The 22,992-nt window shown below is 43.9% G+C and overlaps 1 protein-coding gene across 3 annotated transcripts in view; it reads left to right on the top strand.

Moving 5' to 3' along the window:
* Positions 1-260: 260 nt before the first annotated feature.
* The window catches only part of ANKRD44 (ankyrin repeat domain 44), a 309,633-nt gene continuing 286,901 nt past the window's right edge, over positions 261-22,992 (top strand). For 2 of the 3 annotated variants that reach the window (XM_044381322.3, XM_057303669.1), the window contains exon 1: positions 261-558. In XM_044381322.3, coding sequence (XP_044237257.1) covers positions 532-558 — 27 coding nt within the window. In that variant the 5' untranslated portion in view covers positions 261-531. The remainder of the gene's footprint in view (positions 559-22,992) is intronic. The other variant, XM_026492270.4, reaches the window with a different exon arrangement.

The following is a 22,992-nucleotide window of genomic DNA, read 5'->3' as shown; positions in this document are numbered from 1 at the left end:
GTGTGTGAGATGGGGCTCGGGAGGGCCACGCTTAGTCCCCGGGCGGGGGTGGGGCGTCTCTCACCGCGAACGCCTTTGGGGCCGCAGGGCGGCGGGGCCGGTTCGCCTGCGCGCAGTGTGCAGGCGCCGAAAGCAGGCGGCAGTCTGGTCCCACCGCGCGTCGGGCGCGGGCGCAGGCGAGCTCGCGGGGCCGCGGGCTGCGAGGCCCGGCTGCGGGCGGCAGGAGGCAGCGTCGGCCCAGGCGGCGCGGCCGCGAGCGAGCCAGCGCGCGGTGATGTCAGTGGCGGCCCGGCTGGCAGCAGCCGGTACTTCCTGTATAAAGGCGGGCGGGCTCGGCTGCAAACCCCACTAGCCAGTGTCAGCCTCTCGGCGGGAGGAGGAGGCGGCGGAGGAGGAGCAGGGGGAGGGCTGTCAAATTCGGGAGCCAGATTTTTTTCCCTTCCCCTGGCAATCCCTTCCGCTTCCCCGGCTCCTGGCGTGACATCTGCGGACCGGGGACCTGTATGTGTGTGCGCGCGAAGGAGCGGAAGAATGGCAGTGCTCAAACTCACCGACCAGGTAGGGGGCGGCGGCGCCGGCGGGCGGGACGCGCGGGCGCGGGGCGGCGCGGAGCCCCGGCGGGGGGATGGGGGCGCGGCGCGGAGCGCGCCCGCGAGCTGTTTACTCGCGGCGAAGGGGAGGAGTGTGTGCGGCCGCCGGCTGCTCCGAAAGCCGGCGGCTGCGGCTCTCCTCCCCTGCGCGGTCCCCGCCCTGGGCCGTCGGAACTGCGCGCTCCGCTCGCTGCCCGCGGCGCGCCCGAGGGCTGGGGAAGGGGCCGGCGGGAGCCAGGCGCAGCCCGGGTGCGGGTGTGCGCAGCTGAGCGCGGGTGTGCGTTGTCCGCGGGCCCGGGCTGGGCAGGGGGAGGGGAGGCTCGAGGTGCTCCTCCGGCTCCTACCGTGCTGCGCAGCGTGGGCTCCGCCAGCGGGTGCTGGCCACGGGGAGGCTGGTCCGCGCCGCCGGAAGGAGGACGGTGGATGGAGAGGGAGAAAGGATCGCCGCCTGGGACCCTACCCCGAGCCAAGCCGGAGACCGGCCCAGACCGTGGCTCTTGTGTGGTCGAGCTGTCTTTATCCGTTTGACATGACATCCTGACTTCCTCTTTAGTCGCCCAGAGGCTGGTGGGTGCGTGGTGCGCGATGGGGACCCTTGGAGAAGGCGCTTTTGGTTCTGGCCGGTCTCTCCCGGGAGGTGAAGTCCCGGGGCTCCACTTTCAGCGGTGGACCACCCTACCCTCTTCTGTGCCCGTGTGTATCAGTTTTGTTGCTTTCCTGGCTGAGACAGGGTAGCTTCGGAGTCCTGGTTTGGAGAAGTGAGGTTGTTTGCTGACTCGGTTGACAGTCTTTGCTGCAGGTCTGTGGAATGGAAACACCCCATCTTTGCGGACTTTGCTGCTCTTAGGATATTGACACTCACGGGCGCCAACCAAGTTGCCTGACCAAACTCTGCAGCTTCTTTCACGAAAAAGAAAAAAGGAAAAAGCTTGCTTTTTTTCTCCTGCCATTTTATTCATGGATAGTGAAATGAGCACTGTTTGGGGGTCCGGGTAGGCGCAGAGGCAGTCTTGACTTTGACACCCTGTCAAACATGCCATTCCTTGGTATGAAACATCTCCTACATCTCCAGTGGGTTGCATTTGTTGCCTTGCTGTCCCCAAGTAGAATCCAGTCAGAGCATCCTGCGATTTAGACGCAATCAATCACCAGAATGATTTGCTCTCATATAGCTTAGAGTCAAAATTTTGCTTCGTTTTCTCTAAGTATTTACAGGCTTTTTTTTTTTTTCTTTCTGTGGAGAAGAGATCACTGAATTAACATTCATCTTATCCTTAAATTTAGCAGTAAGAACAGCTGGTAATTGTGAGGAATCTGCTTGTTACCATTGGTTCCAGAGCACTTAAAAGTGTTTGTAAGTTGATGTTAGTATTCTCCCCACCTTTTTTGGTCACATACTTTGACAACTGTTAGACATTTGCTTTTTTTTTTTTTTTTTTTTAACCTTCCAGTTTTAGTCTGCTCTGGTCATGCCATCCTTGCTGGTCCAAGTTACTATACTTGTTTCTTAATTCCTGAATCTTCAGAGTACAAAACATGAATCTAATGGGCATTATTGTTATAATCACATACACGACAGAATTTCACATAGAATTTTAGTGCTGGAAGAGATGCTAAAGACAATCTTAGCCCAAATCCTTTATTTTTTTAAATGAAGAATCTGAGATCTGAGGGAGCGATGCACGTGGTCCTCAATGACCGCAACGGTTGGCCTGTATTGCTGCTGAAACTAGCTTCCGTCTCCTGCCTTCCAGACTTCTGTGCTTTTTGCCGGAGGTTATAAGACACCTCCATCTTCTCACTGGGTGTGTTGAAAGGGTTACAAGAAGGCATCCTCTCCTAAATCAAGATCAACACTAGGGAAAAGTGTATTTCTTGGTCTTAGAAAGAAAGGAAGTTATTCTTCGGGACTTACCAGAGTAGGACTTTCAAAGATGTTAGTCTTTTAAAATGTTTCTGACTTTATCTCCTCCCTTCCCTAAAGAAACGAGTATCGCTATGGAGAAAAAGAGTCATATAACCTGGATTTGATCCCATCTCCAGATGCATAAAAGGGATCTAAGGAGTTCCGAGGTTCAGCAGCATCTAGGAATTGCCAACCTATCTTGGGACGGGGCCAGACGGACGCTGGATGAGGAGGTGGTCTGGGCTGGGTGGAGTCGTGAGGAACGGAGGTTTCTGTGTGGCTTTAGGTCCAGGAAGTGTGTGGTCTTTCTTGCCTTATATAGTCTTACCTTTTGGTTTGAAACTAAATTCTTAGATGCTGGTTCATACCCTCACCAGAGGGTTAAAAACCCTCTGCTTCAGTTCCTGCTACAAGCGTTTTGCTCCATCATTGTGGGTAGGGGGCTGCCTGCTTGGAGTCACTGCCTCTGCCATAGAGTTTGTAGCCGAGCGCCTGACTCTCCATTCAGCGGCTGGTGCAAGTCCCTTCTCGGTTCCTCCGTCCTCTTTAATGCCCTGTTTGTGAGGTGATTCTTGATTTTTCCCCATGGCTCTTGGATGTTTAGCTCGATATCCTGATTTCCCTTACACATTCTTATTGTTGATAACCTGAATCACAAACTGTCTTGGTTTGTTTTTAAACACGCCTGAAGGAAAGACTCTAAGAAGATGACATTTCCTGTCTTGCTGGGCTTGCTGGGTTGATGGCAGTCACTGCGCCTACAGTCAGTCCCGCACGGGCTTGTCGGTCATGCACAGGAAGGGACCTTCTCTTCTGAAATCTGTTTTGGGATAATTTAAAAAAGGGAGAGGCACATGTGGTTTTTCTTTTTTTTTTTTAATTAAGTTTTTTTTTTTTCTTACTATGAGAAGGAACTGGGAGCTGTTGCTACAGACAAACTTAGCATTTAGCACTTCTGCATTTGTAACCGTGTCTCTTCTGTTTTCCTCTTCACACAGCGCACATCATTTTTCTTGCAGTGTTTCGGGGACCAGTCATCTTGGTTTGCCTAGAACAAAGGGGTTTCCCAAGATGTGGTACTTTCGGTGCTAAAGGTGGGAAAATTCTAGGCAAACCACGATGAGTTGGTCACCCTGTGCAGCATAGAACATACTCACCTATGTAATTAATATTGTAATTATTTTGCTCCTAAATGGACATTAGAAGGTTTCTTTATGTCTTTGATAAAGTGAGGTGATTTTAAATTTGGGAAAGAAAGTTCTATTTCATGCAAATGTAATGTGTTCTAGCTCAAGATAGCCCTGAAACTCTTTGCAATTTGATTTGCAATTGACCTTTTGGGGGCTGCTTTTTATGTCTAGTTAAGGTACTCCAGTGATTTTAAGTGTCTGGTCATATCTTCAGCCTGCCCTCCTCACCCCCCAAAAAAGTTTTTCAGAGTTATGAAGCCAGAATGGTAAGTTCTTTTGGATCTTTGAAATGTTCCCTGTTCTTAGCTGAATTTGCTAATGACAGCCGAATGTCACCTCCATCTCAAGGGCTGCCTGTAGACAAACTGTTTCAGCAGGTGGCCCTTTTTGGAGCTTCCTGCCTGGAGGCCTTCTGGCTAGGTGTCCCCTTGCCAAGTCCTAGCTCACACTTGAGTCACCCATCTCCTTGCCAAAGGCAGTGGCTGGCAGCTGTGGCAGAGGCAAGAAGCTAGAAATCCTGTAGCTTTGAAAGCAGGATTTCTAGCTCACAGTGTGGGGCCTTGGGACATGTTGTGTATTTTATAGGGCTCCCTCATCCTACCATTGCTCCCAAGAGCACTGGGTTTACAGCAAACTCAATGCTGCGGTCCTGCCTTCAGCAAAGAAGGGAAAAGAAAGGCTTTATTCTTTGGACCCTTCTTTAGTTGTTTTGGGATCCAGTCACATGATTTGGGGAGTGCACTTCAGGGCCGGTGTTTCCTGGCAGAGACCTAATAATGGCTTACATTTGTTGTGATCTTCTTGTATGTCGGGCCCTTGCCGTGAATCATCTCTCTTAATCCTCACAGCCTCACTAGGAGGTAGGTGGCAGTGTGATTCCTATTTTATAGATGAGAAAACAGAAATAGGGAGGCTAATTGACTTGTTCAAGGTCATACACCCACTAAGCGAGCGCTGTGTCCTACCCTGGCAGTCTGATTGCACAGGTGGGGCTCTAACCACAAGGCTATACTTTCAATAGTTGAAAGGTCAGTGCAGTTGTAGGACCCATGGGTGCCTGCTCTTATTTACCGGGAAGCCATTGGGCGAGTGCACCCCCACACTCCTGGCTCTTGCTCTTGGGGCCAGACCCAGTCCTGTCCAAGTTAGGAGCTGCTCTGAGGCCTCTGCTAGTACCAGACTTGGGCCTGGCTTGTCCTGCTCGCTTCTCCACCTCCCCACTGTGCTGAAAGACCTGTTGGTTGGTAGGTGGGGGGTTTTTTCCTTAGTCATTAAAAGTAAACCATGATCACTGTAGAAAAGTCAGAAAGCTAGATATGCAAAAAGAAACAGTTAAAACCATTTGCAGTCTCTGTACTCAGAACTACTCCTGACATCTTGACAGAGAAGGAAACTTCTAGTCTTCAGTCTAAGTAGTTAGGTAAAACTTTTCAGCATTCCACATGATGATATCAGTATCTTTCTCTTGACCACAGAGCTAACAACTATGCTTTCTAGACCAGTGATTTTTCCAAATAAACTGAATTTATGCATCTCTTAAATAAATGACTGGCTGCTCTAGTGGAAACCCAGCGGCACAGGCTTTTTTTTTTTTTTTTTTTTTTTTTAAGATTTCAACTTTTACTTCCTCTTTTCCTCTAAGTAGAGAGTAAATATAAACTCCAAAAAACACAATTGTTTGTGCCAGAAACAGGACTGAAACATTCCTTAAAAAGATTTCTATTTCAATAATATAATAGGAGTTTCTATAGGCTGAAGTATAACATGAAATAATTTTAAAAATGAGTAGCTGGAGAGATATAATCCTGTGGTTTTCAAACTTGGTAAGCTTTGGCTGTCCTTTTTTTTTTTTTTTCCTTTTCTTTCTTTCTTTTTTTAAAGTAAGCTCTTTGAACTCGCCACCCTGAGATCGAGAGTCACATACCCTATTGACTTAGCCAGCCAGACACCCCCTATGGCTCTCCGTTTGTTTTCCTCAAAGAAGATTCCATATTGAAGCTCAATGTATAAGAGATCGGTGGCAGTAGTGATCCCTGAGGCCCTTTCAAAGATTATTGGGCATTAAGGAGGGCACGTGGTATGATGAGCACTGGGTGTTATATGCAACTGATAAATTATTGAACTCTACGTCTGAAACTAATGATGTACTGTATGTTGGCAAATTGAATTTGAATGAAAGAAACACAAAGATTATTTGGGTTTAGTATTATTTGAAAGCCCCCTTAGATGAGAAAACTACTGGTGACTGATTCAGTGATTTTTTTCCTGACATATCATGTACTCAAAAAACAAACATTTATAAATGTTCGTAGACGATTAGGAGTTACATAGGATTTGGATGACCATCCATTTTTATTTTTATTCATCCTGGGACAACTTTGAGACTGTGGGAGTACTGTTGAATATTAAGGTGGGAAAACAGGTGTGAAACAGGCGTGTCCCAGGTAAACCTGCACACTTGGTCCCACTACATAGACTGTGTTTGCTCACCCCAGGCTCGACAGTAAGTGAGCTAGTGACTAGTAGACTAGTCAGTGACTTTCGAGGCAGGGTTACACTGGAGCACGTATTACAAAGATTGCTTTGTCACCTTACGCAAGCCCGGAGTTGGAAAATGGCTTCCGTTTCGTGCATCAGTTCTGAGCAGTTGGGTGAGGCGTTGTAGGAGCGTTCTGGCTTGCAGCTGAGGATGGGGGGACACGTAATGATCAGTGTTTGCTAGGGGATGCGGTAAGGGAGAGGTGGCCTGTGTTGTGCGTTAGCCAGCCCTTGGCGGGTCATTAGCCTCCGCCGGCCTCGTGTCCTTCTTTGTAGAATGAAGAGGTTGGACCGGATGCCTTTCAGGTGCCTTGGCTCCTCCTGCTCCCTCTGTGACTCAGTCCCTCTGTGGACAGTTTGTGCTGCAGTCTTCTGCACAGGTGTGGCCATGGAGGGCGTTCTTGCAGATGAGCTCCAGTTTAATTTTCTAGGGAATAAAGTCAAACAGTTACGTTCAGATTCCAGAAGAAGGTTTTAACCAACGTCAATGATTTAGGAACTGATTTCTGTCCTGTGCCCCCCTCCCCCATTTGATAGCTCATGCGAGGTTATTTGTTTTATAAAGCATCAGTTTTATTGATTATTCCTTTAGGACCCTTTTACCAACATCATATTTGCCTTCTGCTTGACTTCAGAGGTTGAGAGAGCAGGTATCTTCTCTTATCAGTGTTTTAGTCTGTAAAAAAGTCGGTAGCCCAAGAGGTTGAAATTAATGATCACGACTCTAGTTTTTCATTATGATATTCATAGTTTTTAAGAACCTTTTTATTTGTCTCCCCTTTTGAAACTGAAAATTCCGTTAGCGCTCTATTAATTGGACCAAGCAAATGGGAAGTATATAGTCTGCCTTTGGGCTTTTTCAGGCTTCGCTAAGCCAGCAATGCTTGCTTGTATTTCTTGGTCTTCCTGTGTCTGTAATTCCCTCACTCCTACCCTGTGAGTCATAAGCATCCCTGTGGAACTTTCTAAGGTATCTTTAATACCAGGAGACCATTTTGCCCCAGGGGAGCCTCCAGAGCTCTTGGTAAAACTAGAGGGATTTGTAGGAACATCTGAGGCCTAGACATGCAAAACTGCCTCACAGTTCCCAGTCTGTCTGAAAGGTTTCAGTGTTGAAAAAAGGTTTCAATGCTAAATTGCTGTTGCTCATTTTCAAAATAATACTAGATGGGAATCAGAAGACTGGGATTCTACTCTTGGTTCTTTTTCTAATAGTTGTATGGCTTTGGGCAAGTCCTGGCCTTAGTTTCTTTGTCTGTAAAATGGGAGTGGATGGGTAGAGCATCCTCTACAAAATTTCAAGTTCTAACAGTCTAAGAGAATGCCTCAGATATCTTGTTTCAACTCCTGGAATCTGGTTTGAAAAGTATCTGCCTTCCACGAACCTCTGTTCTCTTCCCCACCTCTCCCCCCGCACCCCCACCCTCCCAGGGTGGTGGTTGCAGCTAGGCTTGACCAGGTCTGAGAAACACACCCCACGCTGTGCCTGAAGGTCAGGGGTCCTTTCCCCAGGAATGTCATCTTCTGGCATCTCCAACAGCTGAGTTTCAGGGAGGGACACAGAACCCCTGGAGTTGCTTTCAGTGTGGTCCTGTGAGAATTCCCTGGTGCTTCTTGCAGGACAAGGGGAGCAAGACTTGCAGACCTCGTGGTTGTCTGTTGTGAGCTGTGCTGAGCTGGTGCCCACTTTAGCCTTCCTCAGAGATGCTGCTTTAGCAGATGGCCTGGGTTCTGCCCATAATTGTATTTTATTGAACTCCATAATAACATCTGGGTCTAACAAGTCTGTTTTCCCAGTGTCGGACCCAGAGATTGGGTGCAATTGACACAGTGACCACAGACTTTCTCCAGGAGGGAATTCCTACTTGCAATCCACAGCCTCTGTGTGTGTAGTTATACTCGGTCTGTAGAAGAAGCTTGTTTTGCTATCTAAGACTGTCAAGATGAAGAGTAAGATAGGAAGTAGAAATTTAGGTAAGCTGGGACAAATCAACCAACCTGTTATTGTTAAACAATGGCCTCCAAAAGCCAGCGGTGCCTCTACCCCAGGGCTGAGCAAGATGGCTTGCTGAGTTTGGGAAAGAAAAGATCAGAATTCGCAGTTCTTTTAGAACCCTTTAAAATGTTCATTTTTGTATATTTTGAATATATGTTATACCCCAGTACTATAAAAATCCTCTTTGTTCTACTTCCCACTTCTGACCACCTGGCCGAACCACCACTCGGACTGTTGTAGCAGCCTTCTGACGGGACTTGCTCATCCAGCCTTGACGCTCTGCTCTCAGTGTGGCCGTCAGAGTGATGAACTCTGACGCTCAGATCATGTCTTTTCTCCACTCAGCCCCTCCCACCTCACACAGAGGAAAAGCTGAAATGGAGTGGCCCACCAGGCCCCCTCCACTCACCCATCCAGCCATGTCTCCTCGTCTCTCTCCCTGGCTCCTGGGCTCCAGCACCGGCCTCCTCACCGTTCATTGAACACGCCAGGCACCCTGCTGCCTGGGATCCCTTGACGTTCCTGCTGCCTGCGGAGCTCTTCCGCAGAAGTCCACATGCCCGGCCTCACCCCTTTCAGATCTTTCCTCACATGGTACCTTCCCAGTGAGTCCTTGCCTGACCTCGCTGTATCAACTGCCTACACCACATTTCCTGTCCCCTTTCTGTATTTCCTCTCCGTAGTACATATCCCTCATACCATATATTTTATCTTTTTATAAAAATAAAAACTTCCATGTAGAAGAGATACAAATAACAGGGCAGAGTTTTTTGTTGTTTTGTTAGCTTGGTTCACTCACTGCTGTAATGTCAGGACTTAGAAACAGTATAAGGCACATAGTAAATGCCCAATAAATAGTTGTTAATTGAATGATATAAAAATGTATGTGTGTGTGTGTATGTATCTATGTGTTCAAATGTTTTGACTCATTAGGGGTTCAACCAAAAAAACTTAAAAATACTTATATAAACAGAGCTTCCATCTGTATACTGGGGTAGTGGATTTCTGTTCAAATGAAATTTGGAGTAATCTTTCTGCCCCATCACATGTTGTCTTCTTTTCTGGTTATATTTCTTCTCGTTTTAAATTGAGCTTTCGGTGGTGGGGCTGGGTTAGCACCATACTTGGTTCTCAGTGGGTTCCATTTCTTTTATAGGGCAGGTACCAGAGTGACTCTAGGGAAAGGGAGATGTGGACCCCAAATATTATGGGAAAGGATACTCTGACCCATGGCAAAGTGGACCATCTTTTATGTATCCAAGCAATCGAAGTCTGTTTAATAAGCTCCATTTCCAAGGCAGTGACTCTGGTGGAGTCTTCTGCTCCCCCTTTCCACAAAGGACAAGAACAGGTTCAATAAAATGGTTAGAAACCAGAGAGAGACTTGGGAAGGAGGAGGTAAGACAATAATCATGCCTTACGTTATTTAAGCCTGACAACATCTCTGCAAAGGAGCGACTATCATCATTCCACTGTAGAGATGAGGAAAATGAGAACTGAGAGATTAAGTAGTCTCTTTAGGGTCACATGACTCTGGGGTTCACATCTGTGCAAACTTGTCTCCAAGGTGCGCATTCTGAGCTGTTGTGCTTCTGGCCTCTTGAGACCGGCGTAGTATCACAAGAGGCTCTTTTCCTCACGGAGCCAGTGGTGTTGTTAGAGATGGTATCGCATGCCTTGTGCCAGGAAGGCCCTCATCAGATGTTTACCGGATGCACATGGCAGATGAAACAGCTGTCAAACCAGGTGCAGTGCAGGTTTAGACTACATTCTGGGGGTACTTATTAGGGACGACAGAAGTCCAGGGCATGGTTACTAAGAAAGGCATCAGGGAGCCGGAGGGAGTCTAATGATCCTTGAGGAAGGGAATGATCTAGACAGCAGACGAGGGTGGAAGGCATCCCAGGTGAGTGATGTGCCAGTACCCATCAGCTAACCCGAAGACAGAATTTACCGAAGCAGAGGGTTCCTACTAGGAAAGCAGAAGAGGAAAGGAAAGAAATATTCAACATGTATACTTGGTAGGAGGGGTATTTGTGTTTTATCAAATCTTTCTTACTTGAGTCTTCCTCCCTCCCACCCTGCCTCCCTCTCTTTCTCTTTCTTTCTTCCTAGATTTTATTTATTTATTTGTCAGAGAGAGAGCACAGGCGGGGATAGTAGCAGGCAGAGGGAGAAGCAGGCTCCCCACTGAGCAGGGAGCCTGATACGGGACTCGATCCCAGGATCCTGGGATCATGACCTGAGTCGAAGGCAGATGCTTAACTGACTGAGCCACCCAGGTGTCCCTTGAGTTTTTCTGATAGGTACTATGTGTCATCTCCTGGAGACAAAAATTGTGTCTGGACAAAACTCATTGTTTCCATGTGTTGTATAGGCATGATCTTTAAAAAATGAATTTGTATCCCATCTTGTTATAAAAGGTATTGAAGCATAAGGTGAGGTGTTACCTTATGGGTACTTCTGTCTCTACCCCCTACTTGAATATTGTACACATTCTTGTTATGGCAGCATTTTGTGGATAAACGTGTATCCTGGAATATTGAACTTCATTGAAAGAGGCTGGATGGATGGTCTTCATGGTTCAGGACACTGACAGATTAATGTAGGCACATAGTAAATTTTAAAAAATCCAGACTATGGGGAGTATACAGGAAAGAATGATTTCATTTCTTTAAAAAAATCAATTGCAAATTGCACTACTAGGTATTTATTCAAAGGATACAAACATTGTGATTTGAAGGGACACCTGCACCCCAATGTTTATAGCAGCAAAGTCCACAATACCCAAAATATGGAAAGAGCCCCGGTGTCCATTGACAGATGAATGGATAAAGAAGATGTGTGTATGTATACACACACACACACACACACACACACACACACACTAGAATACTACTTAGCCATCAAAAAGAATGAAATCTTGCCATATGCAACCACATAGATAGATCTAGAGGGCATTATGCTAAGCAAAATAAGTCAGAGAAAGACAAATACTATATGATTTCATTCATATGTGGAATTTAAGAAACAAAACAGATGAACATAGGGGAAAGGAAGAAAGAATAAAATAAGACGAAAATTGAGAGGCAGGCAAACCATAAGAGATGCTAAACTCTAGAAAACAAACTGAGGGTTGCTGGAGGGGAGGTGGTGGGGGGATGGGATAACTGCGTGATGGGCATTAAGGAGGGGACAGGATGTAATGAGCACTGGGTGTTATATGCAACTGATGAATCACTAAATTCTACCTCTGAAACTAATAAAGAAAATCAATTGTGAGATTAAAAAGGGAGGTGGGGATATATATAGATCAATGAGAAATAAGGCACATATAAACTAATTGCAGCGAATAGATTTGGATTCTGATTCCAACAAATTTAAACACATTTCTGTGAGACATTGGGGAAATTTGAATACTGCCTGGTTATTTGATGCTTTAAAGTATGAATATGGTATTGTGGTTATGTTTAAAAAGAAAGTCTTTATCTTACAAAACAAGAAAACAAAACCACAAAACCTGAGCATTCGCCCAGGGCACCTAAATATTTTAGTGACTCACTCTTTTTGGAAGCTTTTTTTTTTCTTTCTTTCAGTTTATTTCTTCCTGTTCTCTTTGTGCCCCTTCTAAGCTTTCTGCTGTCGCCCTGATAGAATGTCTTCAGTGGAGTTGTTAGAATCCTTTTTGATTGTCAGAAAAGCACACAGTTCTGCTAGTTTCGTTGCCTACAGAAATAGGCAGCTAACTCTGAGTCGGTTGTGACCCATTGGTGGACTTAGTTTGAGTGGCCCTCATAACTCAAGGTAGATATTTGAGCGTCTACCTTAAAATCCACATCTTGGGTGCCTTTAGAAGACCTAGATTTGGCTGTCCTGTACAGTTATTTCAGGGTAAGGGATTTCCAGGTGAATTTAGATATTAGAGTTGCCCCGAGTCACTTTGTTATATCACTTTTTCTTTTTTAAATTCCAGTTAGTTAACATACAGTGTTATATTAGTTTCAGGTGTACCATCTAGTGATTTAACAGTTCCAGAATCACCTGGTGTTTACCATGATGTTACATTACTTTTTTTTTTTTTTAAGATTTTATTTACTTTTTATTTGAGAGAGAGAGTGCGCGTGCATGCACAAGCAGGGGGAGGGGGAGTGGGAGAGGGGGAAGCAGACTCCCCACTGAGCAGCGGGCCCAAAGCGGGGCTCCTTCCCAGGACCCTGAGATCATGACCTGAGCCAAAGTCAGGCGCTTAACTGACTGAGCCACCCAGATGCCCTGATATTACGTTACTTTTAAACCATGTTTCTGTTTAAACTGGGTAGTTTTATTTATTTATGTATATTTTTAAGATTTATTTCATTTATTTTAGAGAAAGAGAGAAAAAGAGTGTGCTTGCGTGTGAGCAGGGGGAGGGGCAGAGAAAGAGGGAGAAGGAGAGAAGCAGACTCACCACTGAGCACGGAGCCCCACGTGGGGCTTGATCCCATGACCCTGAGATTATGACCTCATGAGCTGCAATTAAGAATCTGAGGCTTGGGGCACCTGGGTGGCTCAGTCGGTTAAGCATCTGCCTTCAGCTCAGGTCATGATCCCAGGGTCCTAGGATGAGCCCCACATTGGGCTCCCTGCTCCACAAAGAACCTGTTTCTCCCTCTCCCTCTGCCGCTCCCCCTGCTTGTGCTCTCCTGCTATCTCTCTGTCAAATAAATAAATTAAAAAAAATTAAAAAAAAGAATCTGAGGCTTAACCGACTCAGGCATCCCTAAACTGGGTGGTTTTAACAGAGAGCAAGCAGTTATAAGGTCTCAGTTTTAATGACCCTTGTTGCCACGCCTCTTTTCTTACCTGAACAGGAAGGAGGTGTTGGTTGTTGCCCTCAAAGCTGACATATCTTTATTTCTACAAGTGTGAAAATCCTTCCATATCCTTTTTTCTTTTAAGATTTACTTATTTATTTTAGAGAAAGTGAGAGAGCGTGAGCACAAATGGTAGGGGTTGAGGGAGAAGGAGAGAGAACCCCAAGCAGACTCTATGCTGAGCTCAGAGCCCTATGTGGGGCTTGATCTCACCATCCTGAGATCATGACCTGAGCCAAAACCAAGAGTCGATTACTTAACCTGCTTAGCCACCCAGGTGCCCCCTTCCATATCCTTAATGGAGCCCAGATTTAAGAATAGATTGTGGGCTTGAGAGATGGCCAGTTGCAACTTGAGTGAATAATACCATCATGTGTAATTCAGAAGCTGGTCGACTAGGGTTTTCCATGCTTTGGAGCCTCAGTATAATTAAGTCTTGGGGCCCGTGAGGTGAATGTAACGTTTAGTTGCTCATGCTACTTTTCTCAGCAGCCAAGAAAAAACAATCTTATTTTGAGGAGCTCTGCTCTTTAGCAAAGAATCTCGTATCAAGGTCCCAGGGTACTCTTTTACTGTGTATACAATATTTTAAAATGTTGTGACATCTTTCTTTACAATTTCCAAAAATATTACATGGGAGTGGCATAGTTAAGCTAATACCAAATTTGATGTCTGAAGGTCTAGACTATAGGCACATCTCTGCTCCTAAGTGTCTCAGACACAACTGTGACAGAACTTTCCTTGATTATAAAATGGTTATAATAATACTTTATGGGGGAAGTTGTGACAAGTGGGAAAAGTCTTTGTACAGCAAGTGGCCTATGGGCACTCAATAAATAGTCCTTGAATTAAAAAAAATTTTTTTTTTAAATTATGTTAGTCACCATACAGTTAGTCCTTGAATTTCTGGTTGGTTCTTCATTTATCAAATTAAAGTCTAATTCTCTAGGGCCAATTTCAGTTCTACGGGAGTATGATTTTAATTATTTTTTGTTTTAAATTTATGACCATTTATCTGGTCTTTTAAAAAAAAATTTCTAACTTAAACAGCATTGGTAAAAAATGTTTGCTTTATTTTTGTGTGAAATCTCCATACTTAGATTTGAATTGTAGCGTTTGGTTCCTACACCTTTATAAGTGCATTTTTTGTTCATTTTGGTTTTAATGAAGGAATTGACTTACTTGACTAAAGAATTTTATGTTTAGAGAGAACTAGGAGAATAAATGTGTGTTGAAAAAATTCTGAGGAGTTTGCAGTCATTCTTGATTTAAGTTGTCAAAAATAACTGAAAATTACTTTTAAGAATGCCACTTCCTCTTCACAGAAGTATAAAACCATGTCTTTTTGAGGAAGTGTGTAAGAACAAAGTAGTTGATAGGGCAATCTTCGTAAAAAATCATCATGGAAGAATTTCTGAGAAACATTAAAGTTTCAAGTCTTGAATGAACATAGGATAGAAAGCCATATATTTCTGAAAAAAATGTGATTAAAAAAGTCAGAGGAAGGATTCTTTGTAAAAAGTCACTTTAATTTGGAGTCTTTCTTTTTCTTTTAAAACTACAGAATGTGATTTAAAAAGGAGGTGAGACACCATTGGGTACATGTGTACGTTTTAATTCTTTTATTTTAAAAGATTTTATTTTTTTAAAGTCATTTCTACACCCAATGTAAGACTTGAATTCACAACCCCAAGATCAAGAGTCACATGCTCCACTGACTGAGCCAGCCAGGCACCCAATATATGTTTTAATTCTAATGTATTTCATTTTGAGGTATATCTGGTTAAAGTGTAGGAAAAAATAAAAAGGGTCACAGGAAAATAAAATGAGAGTAGTACTAAAAAAAAAAGAGTAAACTAAAGAAAGAAAAATAGGAGAGAAATACATATTTAAAAAAAGAGGGAGGGGTGTCTGGTTGGCAGAGTTGGTTAAGTGTCGGATTCTTGGTTTCTGATCAGATCATGATCTCCGGGTGATGCGATCAAGGCCCTCATCAGGCTCTGTGCTCAGCGTGGAGTCTGCTTGAGTTTCTCTCTCCTTCTCCCTCTGCCCCCTCCCTCCCACCATGCACTCTCTCTCTCTCAAATAAATAAATAAATGTTAAAAAGAAATGAGGAAGGAACTGAGAATGGAGGGAGACTGACCATGTTACTTTCCAAGGCGAATGTTAGAGATGCTCTTACTTTAAAACTAAATTGGTCATTTGCTACATACTCTGCTTTTTTTTTTTTTTTTAAAGATTTTATTTATTTATTTAACAGAGATAGAGATAGCCAGCGAGAGAGGGAACACAGCAGGGGGAGTGGGAGAGGAAGAAGTAGGCTCATAGCGGAGGAGCCCGATGTGAGACTCGATCCCGTAACGCCGGGATCACGCCCTGAGCCGAAGGCAGACGCTTAACCATTGTGCCACCCAGGCGCCCCTACATACTCTGCTTTTAAACATAATTTTTAACATTGAGCACTGCTCTTCAACCACATTGGCACTTATTTCTTGGAGTTCTAGGATTGGAATAACCAAAGTGGAGGTTGTTAGTTAAGCTACAACAGAAATGACCAGAGCTGTGCACCCAGAAGGCTGGACGGCGTGGGGCTGATGGCTGCGTGGCGCTTCCTGTGGGGCCTTGCTGCTGATGCTGCGCCTTTAGGACCCGCGTAGCGAACGGCAGTGAGACGTTATTTTACACGTGGGAAGGCAGGTGTTGGAGGCTCCCGGGACTAGTCACTACGTTCCTGTGACATCTCTGCTTTTAGTGCCTACTGCCTGTCCTTGTGAGCGGAACTCAAGAAGGACGTTTCCTTATCACTGCTTCGGTGAGCTTTCCCAGAGATCCAGTTCTTACCTCCCTTTCTGCCAGAATTGGCTGAGACCCTGGCAGGCATTACAGCGCCCTGGGCCTCAGTTTCCTCTAAGGCATGCGGACGTTGGTTAGAACAGCCAGCAGCTGCGCCGCTCTCTGACGGCTGTCACCCGGAGGCTGGCAGACCACTGTCCGTGCGCCCGCGGGATCCAGCTCCGGGCCTGCTGTTAGACGGCCTGTCAGCCAAGAATAGTTTTCACATTTTTAAATGGTTGAAAAAGATCAAAAGAATAATATTTTGAGACACATGAAAATCACGTTTTCACATTTTTTAAATGGTTGCAAAAGATCAAAAGAATAATATTTTGAGACACATGAAAATTACGTGAAATTCAAATTTCAGAGTCCATAAATAACATTGTATGGAACACAGCCTCCCTCATTTGTGTAGGAGTTCTCTGTGGCTGCTTTGGGGCCCCGCGAGTGGCGTTATGTTAGGTGGTTGCTAGAGCCCGCAGGGCTGGCAAAACTGGAAACATTTACTGTCTGGCTCTTTGCAGAAAAAAATGTGCCAGCCCCCGCTCGAACCCAAGCACAGGGACCGCACTGCTCAGAAAGTGAGTGTTGTCTTTGTATTACCAATGCTGTACTTCGAGCTAGATTTAATTAGATTAATATGGTAATTCGCGCTTCTATTATTTTCTCCAGGAGAAAGTAGAAGCTTAGTTAGCTTTCTTGGTATGTTTTTAATTAAAAAGAAAAATCCCCTTTAAAACAATAGTTTGTTTGTACTGAGACTTTTTTTTCCCTCCCTTTAGGAATCACTGTAGAGAAGGAAGCCATATGTTTGTATTTTAAATCATTCGCCTTTTAAACTGGATTTTTAAGCTCCAGATGTGGACTCAGGAACAGTTAAAATGTACTTTTGATGTTTTCCAAGAGCCACGATGGGGGAGGAGAGCTTTACCTCTTGTATTTGAGAGTGAAACAGAAATCTTAATATTTTCTCTTTCCCATCGTGTGCTAAAAATGCTGTTTTTAGTTTCTTTGAGTAGACAGTCTAGATTAATATGGGGGATCAAAATGGCTTTAATTTTATGGAACGCCAATTAGAGCAATTGAATGAATATATTTTGAAGATATACTCAATTATTACAAATGGAAATTATAAAATTAAAAGGTAAATATCAATAATGTCTACTTATCTAATATTTCTCACTATTCTAGAAAGTTCTCTCTAAAGCTAAGTCTGGTATTTCCATATGAGTTATGGGTTTGGGTGAGTGAGTGTGTGTGTGTATGTGTGTGTGTTTCCAGTGTTCACGTCTTCCTCCTACTCTTGTACTTCCAAAGTCACTTGAGTTATTCTAAAACTCCTTCTAGCCCTGGAGTTCCTTTTGATCTTGGAAGAAGATGGGCACCTTGAACTGGTTAGTGAGGGGCAGAAGGGAGGTCAGTCAACACATGTGATCTTTCATCTAAAAGTTAGCTTCATTTTTCTCTTTTGATTCTCTAGAGAGAAAGAGTTAAGACTGAAGACACTTGTTGATAAAGAAGATTTGTGAAGAAATTCACATAGTGTGTAACTTTAGAAAACGTTGACAGTGACTCAGTACCTAAGCCCTCTGAAGACCTCCAACATTTTCTGAACAATATCATAAATTATCTAGAGGTGAACACAATGGTAAAATTCCCATTTTTCAGAGGGATAAACTGAGGCCGGTGGTTGTTATTTGGCTTGCTGACTATTAGTGGGGGTAGAGATCTTGTTTTTTCCAGCCTCAGTCTGAGGTGAGTTTCATTTGCCTATCCTATTCTTAAACAGTAAAATCACATGTCATTTCTACAGTTATATTTAGGATATAGCCTGAAATACTATGTAAACACCCTGTGATAGAATACTGAAGTCGGCTGCCTGGGTAATTATTATGTGGGTCTAGTATCCTATCATTTGCATTATCTAGATTAGAATGTATCACCCACTTCAAAGTTGGTCTAGAAGAGTGAGCCCATTGTGTACAGGGCCAAAAGAGTGTTGCCTCATGGTTCCCCTTTGGCTGAAGAACTTTTTGATATGCAGAAGGCCGTGGAGCTTTCGTTCTTGTTTGAAAACACTTGTAACTGGCAACTGTGTTGAAAAACTAAGGCTTTCCCACGCCCTCACCCCCCAAATACCTTCACAATGTGTTCTGTTTTCTTTTTTAGAGTTTCATGAGAAGTATCCGGAATTGCCATCTGAAGAGAATGCTTGTCACAGAACTGCCTAATCTTTAGATGGGTCTAAATGCAGATGTATCTAATGAGCACTTTCATTTTCCTTCTTACATGGAAGGGGGCGAGTTTCTCTGTTGAGCCTCTCACTTCTGGTTTTAATCTGTTTTTAGCTCCTTGATGCGTGTGTGGCTTGGGAAGGTTGGAGCTAAGCCATTTATTTGCTCTTCACTTCAGGGGGGAAATGTGTGCACCCCTACTTTTTAGGACACAAGGCTGTGGTTCCCCTGAGTTTAGGTTAGCGGTGACCATTGAACAAATGAATGATCCAGTGCCATTTTCTGCTGCTGGGTCTCTTCCTTCCCGGCCGCCATTCTCAGTTCCTTGCTCTTCACCTTCTGTCTCCATCCTGCAGTCTTCACCGTGAAGACAGGACAGATAGGACATGATTAATTTTTTTTGTTATATAAGTAGCCTGAATGCAAGGATTGGTGGTGGAAAATATTGCCAAGTTGTTTTTGTTTTTGGTGCATTTTTTTTCTTGTTAAATATGTACAATCAAGAATTGTGTGACTGATAGCTCAGCGTGTTATGACAGGAACAGACCTGAAACAGCTCCCTCCCTGTCTCCAGTCAAGAAAATAGTACAAAAAGAAATGCTTGCTTTTTATTTTATTTTTTTGTAATTGTAAGAGTTTAGACTGGCTCTAACTGGGACAGCTGTTTAAAGACTTGCATAGGAAGTGACTGTTCACGTGGGTTCTTGGGTTAAGTCTCTAGCTTCCTGAGCCCGAGGGAGGCCGAATATGATTCCCAGCACTGATCCTGGGTGCATGGGAAGGGAGGGCCTCCCGGCCATCTACTGATACTCAAGCGCGGATTTGCACACTTTTACCCCAACTTCCACCTCCAAAAGCTTTTTGCAAACGATGCATCGCCTCGCACTGTTTTTAGGGGACATCTGAAGTTTTCCATCATAAAGTTAGAAAGGTATAAAGGATATAATCCCTGGCATAATGTGAATATTGACTTTTTAAAATGAAAAAGTTGTATCGCGGTTTGAATTGTATTGAATGGAATTTAAACACAATTGTGATTCGATGTGCCCCATCATCACTTAACAAAACACTTGGGCGAGCGCTTCGTTAATAGTTGGATACTTTACATTGTTCCCTTTTCTCCTTGAACTCATACTTCCGTTCTACTTCTTCATACAGAATTTTATCCAGATACAATACATTGAAAACACCCCCCAATTATCCTGTGATACTTTGCAATAAGAATATGATCCTAAGGTGCTAAGAGTTAGATAAATTTCTGGATTGAGTTTATTTTTGTCATAATTATTACAGTACGACTTATCAAAACAAATATATTGGCGAAGACTGATAAATTATCAATAAATCATGCAAAGTAAGACATTCTCATTTGAAGTGTGTTTCTTGATCTCTTGATGAGGCTTGCTTTCTTGTCTTAAATTAGTTTATGTATTTATGGATATCCTAACTTACTGCTGGAATGAGTAAAGGAAATTAATTGAAGAAGGCGCTTTTGGTTCTGGCCGGTGTCTCCTGGGAGGTGAAGTCCCGGGGCTCCACTTTCAGCGGTGGACCACCCTACCCTCTCTGTGCCTGTGTGTATCAGTTTTGTTGCTTTCCTGGCTGAGACACTGCACAGGGTAGCTTTGGAGGGGAGGTGTGAATTCAAGGAAGTTCTCCTGACTCAAGTATTTTGAACACTCTCTTTGCTACTAGGACATTTTTACACCTTATGGGCAATTCCCTTGGTCAGAAGGGGTGAGAAGTTAATCTACCTTTTGAGGGAAGATCATGAAGGGGAAAGTGTGAACAAACAGCAGCATGACTTCTCAACCACAGGCACGTGCCTTTTGGCAACGTGTGCCTCTGGAAGCTGAGGGTCTGCAATGTGATCCCACAGAACCACCGTGCCTGCAGACCCCTCACAAAGTCTCCATGGACTCCAGGGCTCCAAGGCTGCCTGTGTGGAGCCCACTCTTCGAGAGAGGCAACTCGTTCCCGGGCCCTCGTAGTCCCATCAGTAGGCCAAGTACGGGTGGTTGGGTCGCCACAGGTGTGCACGGCAGACACATTAGTCCAGTCTCATAGGCAGTACGGGTCGCCTTTGAAAGCGTGTGCTTGCAATTTTGAAAAACTAGGCTAATATGTGTTAAAACTTTAACTTTTAGAGGTAAGGTAGAGGGATATGTAATAGGTCTTTATATATATTCTCACCTAAAACATGTTGTAAATTAACCATTAATTAAGTAATTCATTAACATTTCTTTTGTGATCTCTGTGTTTCTGTAGGACGATTCTAGTCTGATGGAAAGTTGGTTTTGTGTGTATGAATGTTTGGGCAGCTTACTTCTCCAACATTTGAAGCTTTATTTGGTGTTCGTGAAGACCTCCTCGAAGGCATGCTGAATCTGGTTTCTGTGTCCCCTCCTTACATTCCACTCTGTGCAACTGATTGAATACTAGAAGGATGTTAGTAATGCTGTTCCTTGTTAGATTTTAAAATTTAATTAGAATTTGATGTATTCAGAAGCTAATTTCTTATGTTTAAAGACCCAGATCCTGCTTTATAACTGATTTTTGGTAAAGCAGTTGCTTGAGGGAGTACGTCTGACAGCTCCTTTGGTTTGTTCATTAATTCCTTTTTTTAAAAAAGATATTGTTTATTTATTCGACAGAGAGAGAGAAAATTAGCAGGGGAAGTAGCAGGGGAAGAGGGAGAAGCAGACTCCCTGCTGAGCAGGGAGCCAGATGTGGGACTCGATCCCAGGACCCTGAGATCATAACCTGAGCCAAAGGCAGACTAGCCGCTTAACCAGCTGAGCCACCCGAGCCACCCAGCTGCGCCCGTTTGTTAATTCCTGAATTAGCTAATAAGTCCCCCGATTTTGTAAATTGAAAATTGATATTGTTTCTGGGCAGTTACTTTACAAAAAAATGAGGTGAAATGTCTAGATATAAAATTCAAACTGATGTATGTTTGCATGTGAATGTTGAATGGACTTGTTTGGCTTTGCTGCGCAGTGCTTCACCAGCGTTACAAGTGGTTCTTCACAGAGAATGCTGGGATCTGATGACTAGCGTTGCTGGTTCCTCTCTCGCTCAGCTCTAGACCAAACAGAAACATGCATTCTCTGCCAAGCATTCTGTGACGTCACGAGGCAGGCCCTACAGCACCGTGGCTTTTTCTTTTCCTTTTCTGGCTGCCGGAGATTTATCCTCTTTCTTGACCATGTTACCCCTGTTTATCAGTTGGAGGGTATCTATTATATTATATAGGACACCTAGTAGTATAAAATCCTTTTAAAAATTGATTTTAATTTTTAGAGCAGTTTTAGGTTCACAGCAAAATTGAGCAGAAGGTAAAAAGTTCCCTCATACTTCCTGCCCCCCACCCCCAGCCACCGCCACTATCTACGTCCAAAACCAGAGTGGTGCATTTGTTACATCCATGCACCTGCATTGACACATCATTATCATCCAAAGTCCATAAGGTACATTAGGGTTCCCTCTTGGTGTTGTACATTCTGTGGGTTTTGACAAATATTTAATGACCTGTATCCACCATTAAAGTATCATACAGAGTAGTTTCACTGCCCTAAGAACCCTCTGTGCTCTGCCTGTTCACCCTCTGTCCCCCCTGATTCCTGCAACCACTGATCTTTCCATTGTCTCCGTAGTTTTGCCTTTTCCAGAATGTCATGTAGTTGGATAGATTCTTTTTACAAGGGATATAATAGGATAAGAAGATTTTGGAACTTTAAGGAGTCTTAGAGAGTTTCTATTATGTGGCCTTTTCATGCTTATCAAAGTTAGATATTTTCCAACAGTTTGAATATTTTCCAACTTGTTCAGCGTCACAAGCAAAAGAGTACTTTGCACTGTTTAAAATTAAGTTAAATATTTCTGGGAGAAGTAAAGAGAAGCATTCAAAAAAAAAAAAAATCAAGGTGGAGGAAGTGGAAGGAAATTCTTTCTGTCCTTGGGAATTCCTTACAGATTTCTTTAAGTAGACTTTGGTTGCCATTTTGATAGCATTTAGGGAGATCTTGGATTAAATATAAGGAGATTGCTTTCAAATTGAGAGAACTGGTATTAAATAGAAATATGCTCACTTTTATTGCAAGGTGGAGTTGGAATCTATTGAGGCAAAAGATGTTTGGAAGGATATCGTTCTTTAATAGTATCATTGGAGAACTCTTGTGGAGCAGTGAATGCAGACCAGCTGCAGTGGCCCAATGGAAGTGTTCTCTTCTTTGTGCAGAATTGGTCAGCTTACCATTTTACTTTATAGATTACGATGGTAGCGCTCTCAGATGCCCCAGAGTTAGCGGTGGGTCGGGCGTGTGACATGGGAGAGGGAATGGTTGAGTGACACGCACTGTCGCTCAGTGATAAAGCTGGCAGAGGGTTCCCAGAAGTGACTACACTGAAGTCCCTTTTTTGTATCAGAATTTGACACTGTATCATCTTACTGATTTCTTGAAGCTCTATACAGGTTCTATGTCCGCCATATATGGGGTTTTGTGTTTTCTTTCCTTTTCGTTTTCCTGTGATGCATGTAACCAGGGTTTATTTTGCAGGAACTTGTGATGGGGGCATGCCCGAGACTAACAGGCCAAGGCTGTGACACTAGGCTGTTAATAGCGTAAGAGACTCTTGGTCGTGGAAGTAAGTCATAAAGCCACAGAAGGATGTAGGTTCTTGAGAAAGTAAAAATCTACTTAGCGTGTTTATGAGAGAGGAGTGAGAGTCATTACCCCATTAGAGCCAAGCATTAAAGCTCCCACATCCAGTTAGAATATTTCCGATAGTTTGGCAAGTCACTTTAACCCATGGCTTCCCACACTTTGAACCCGTTTTCTCCGGTTGC

The sequence above is a fragment of the Ursus arctos genome, unplaced genomic scaffold (genome assembly GCF_023065955.2).
Source record: "Ursus arctos isolate Adak ecotype North America unplaced genomic scaffold, UrsArc2.0 scaffold_1, whole genome shotgun sequence".
Taxonomy (NCBI): Eukaryota; Metazoa; Chordata; class Mammalia; order Carnivora; family Ursidae; genus Ursus; species Ursus arctos.
Note: the sequence above shows the minus strand (reverse complement) of the source record. Positions and strands in the feature narration are given on the sequence as shown.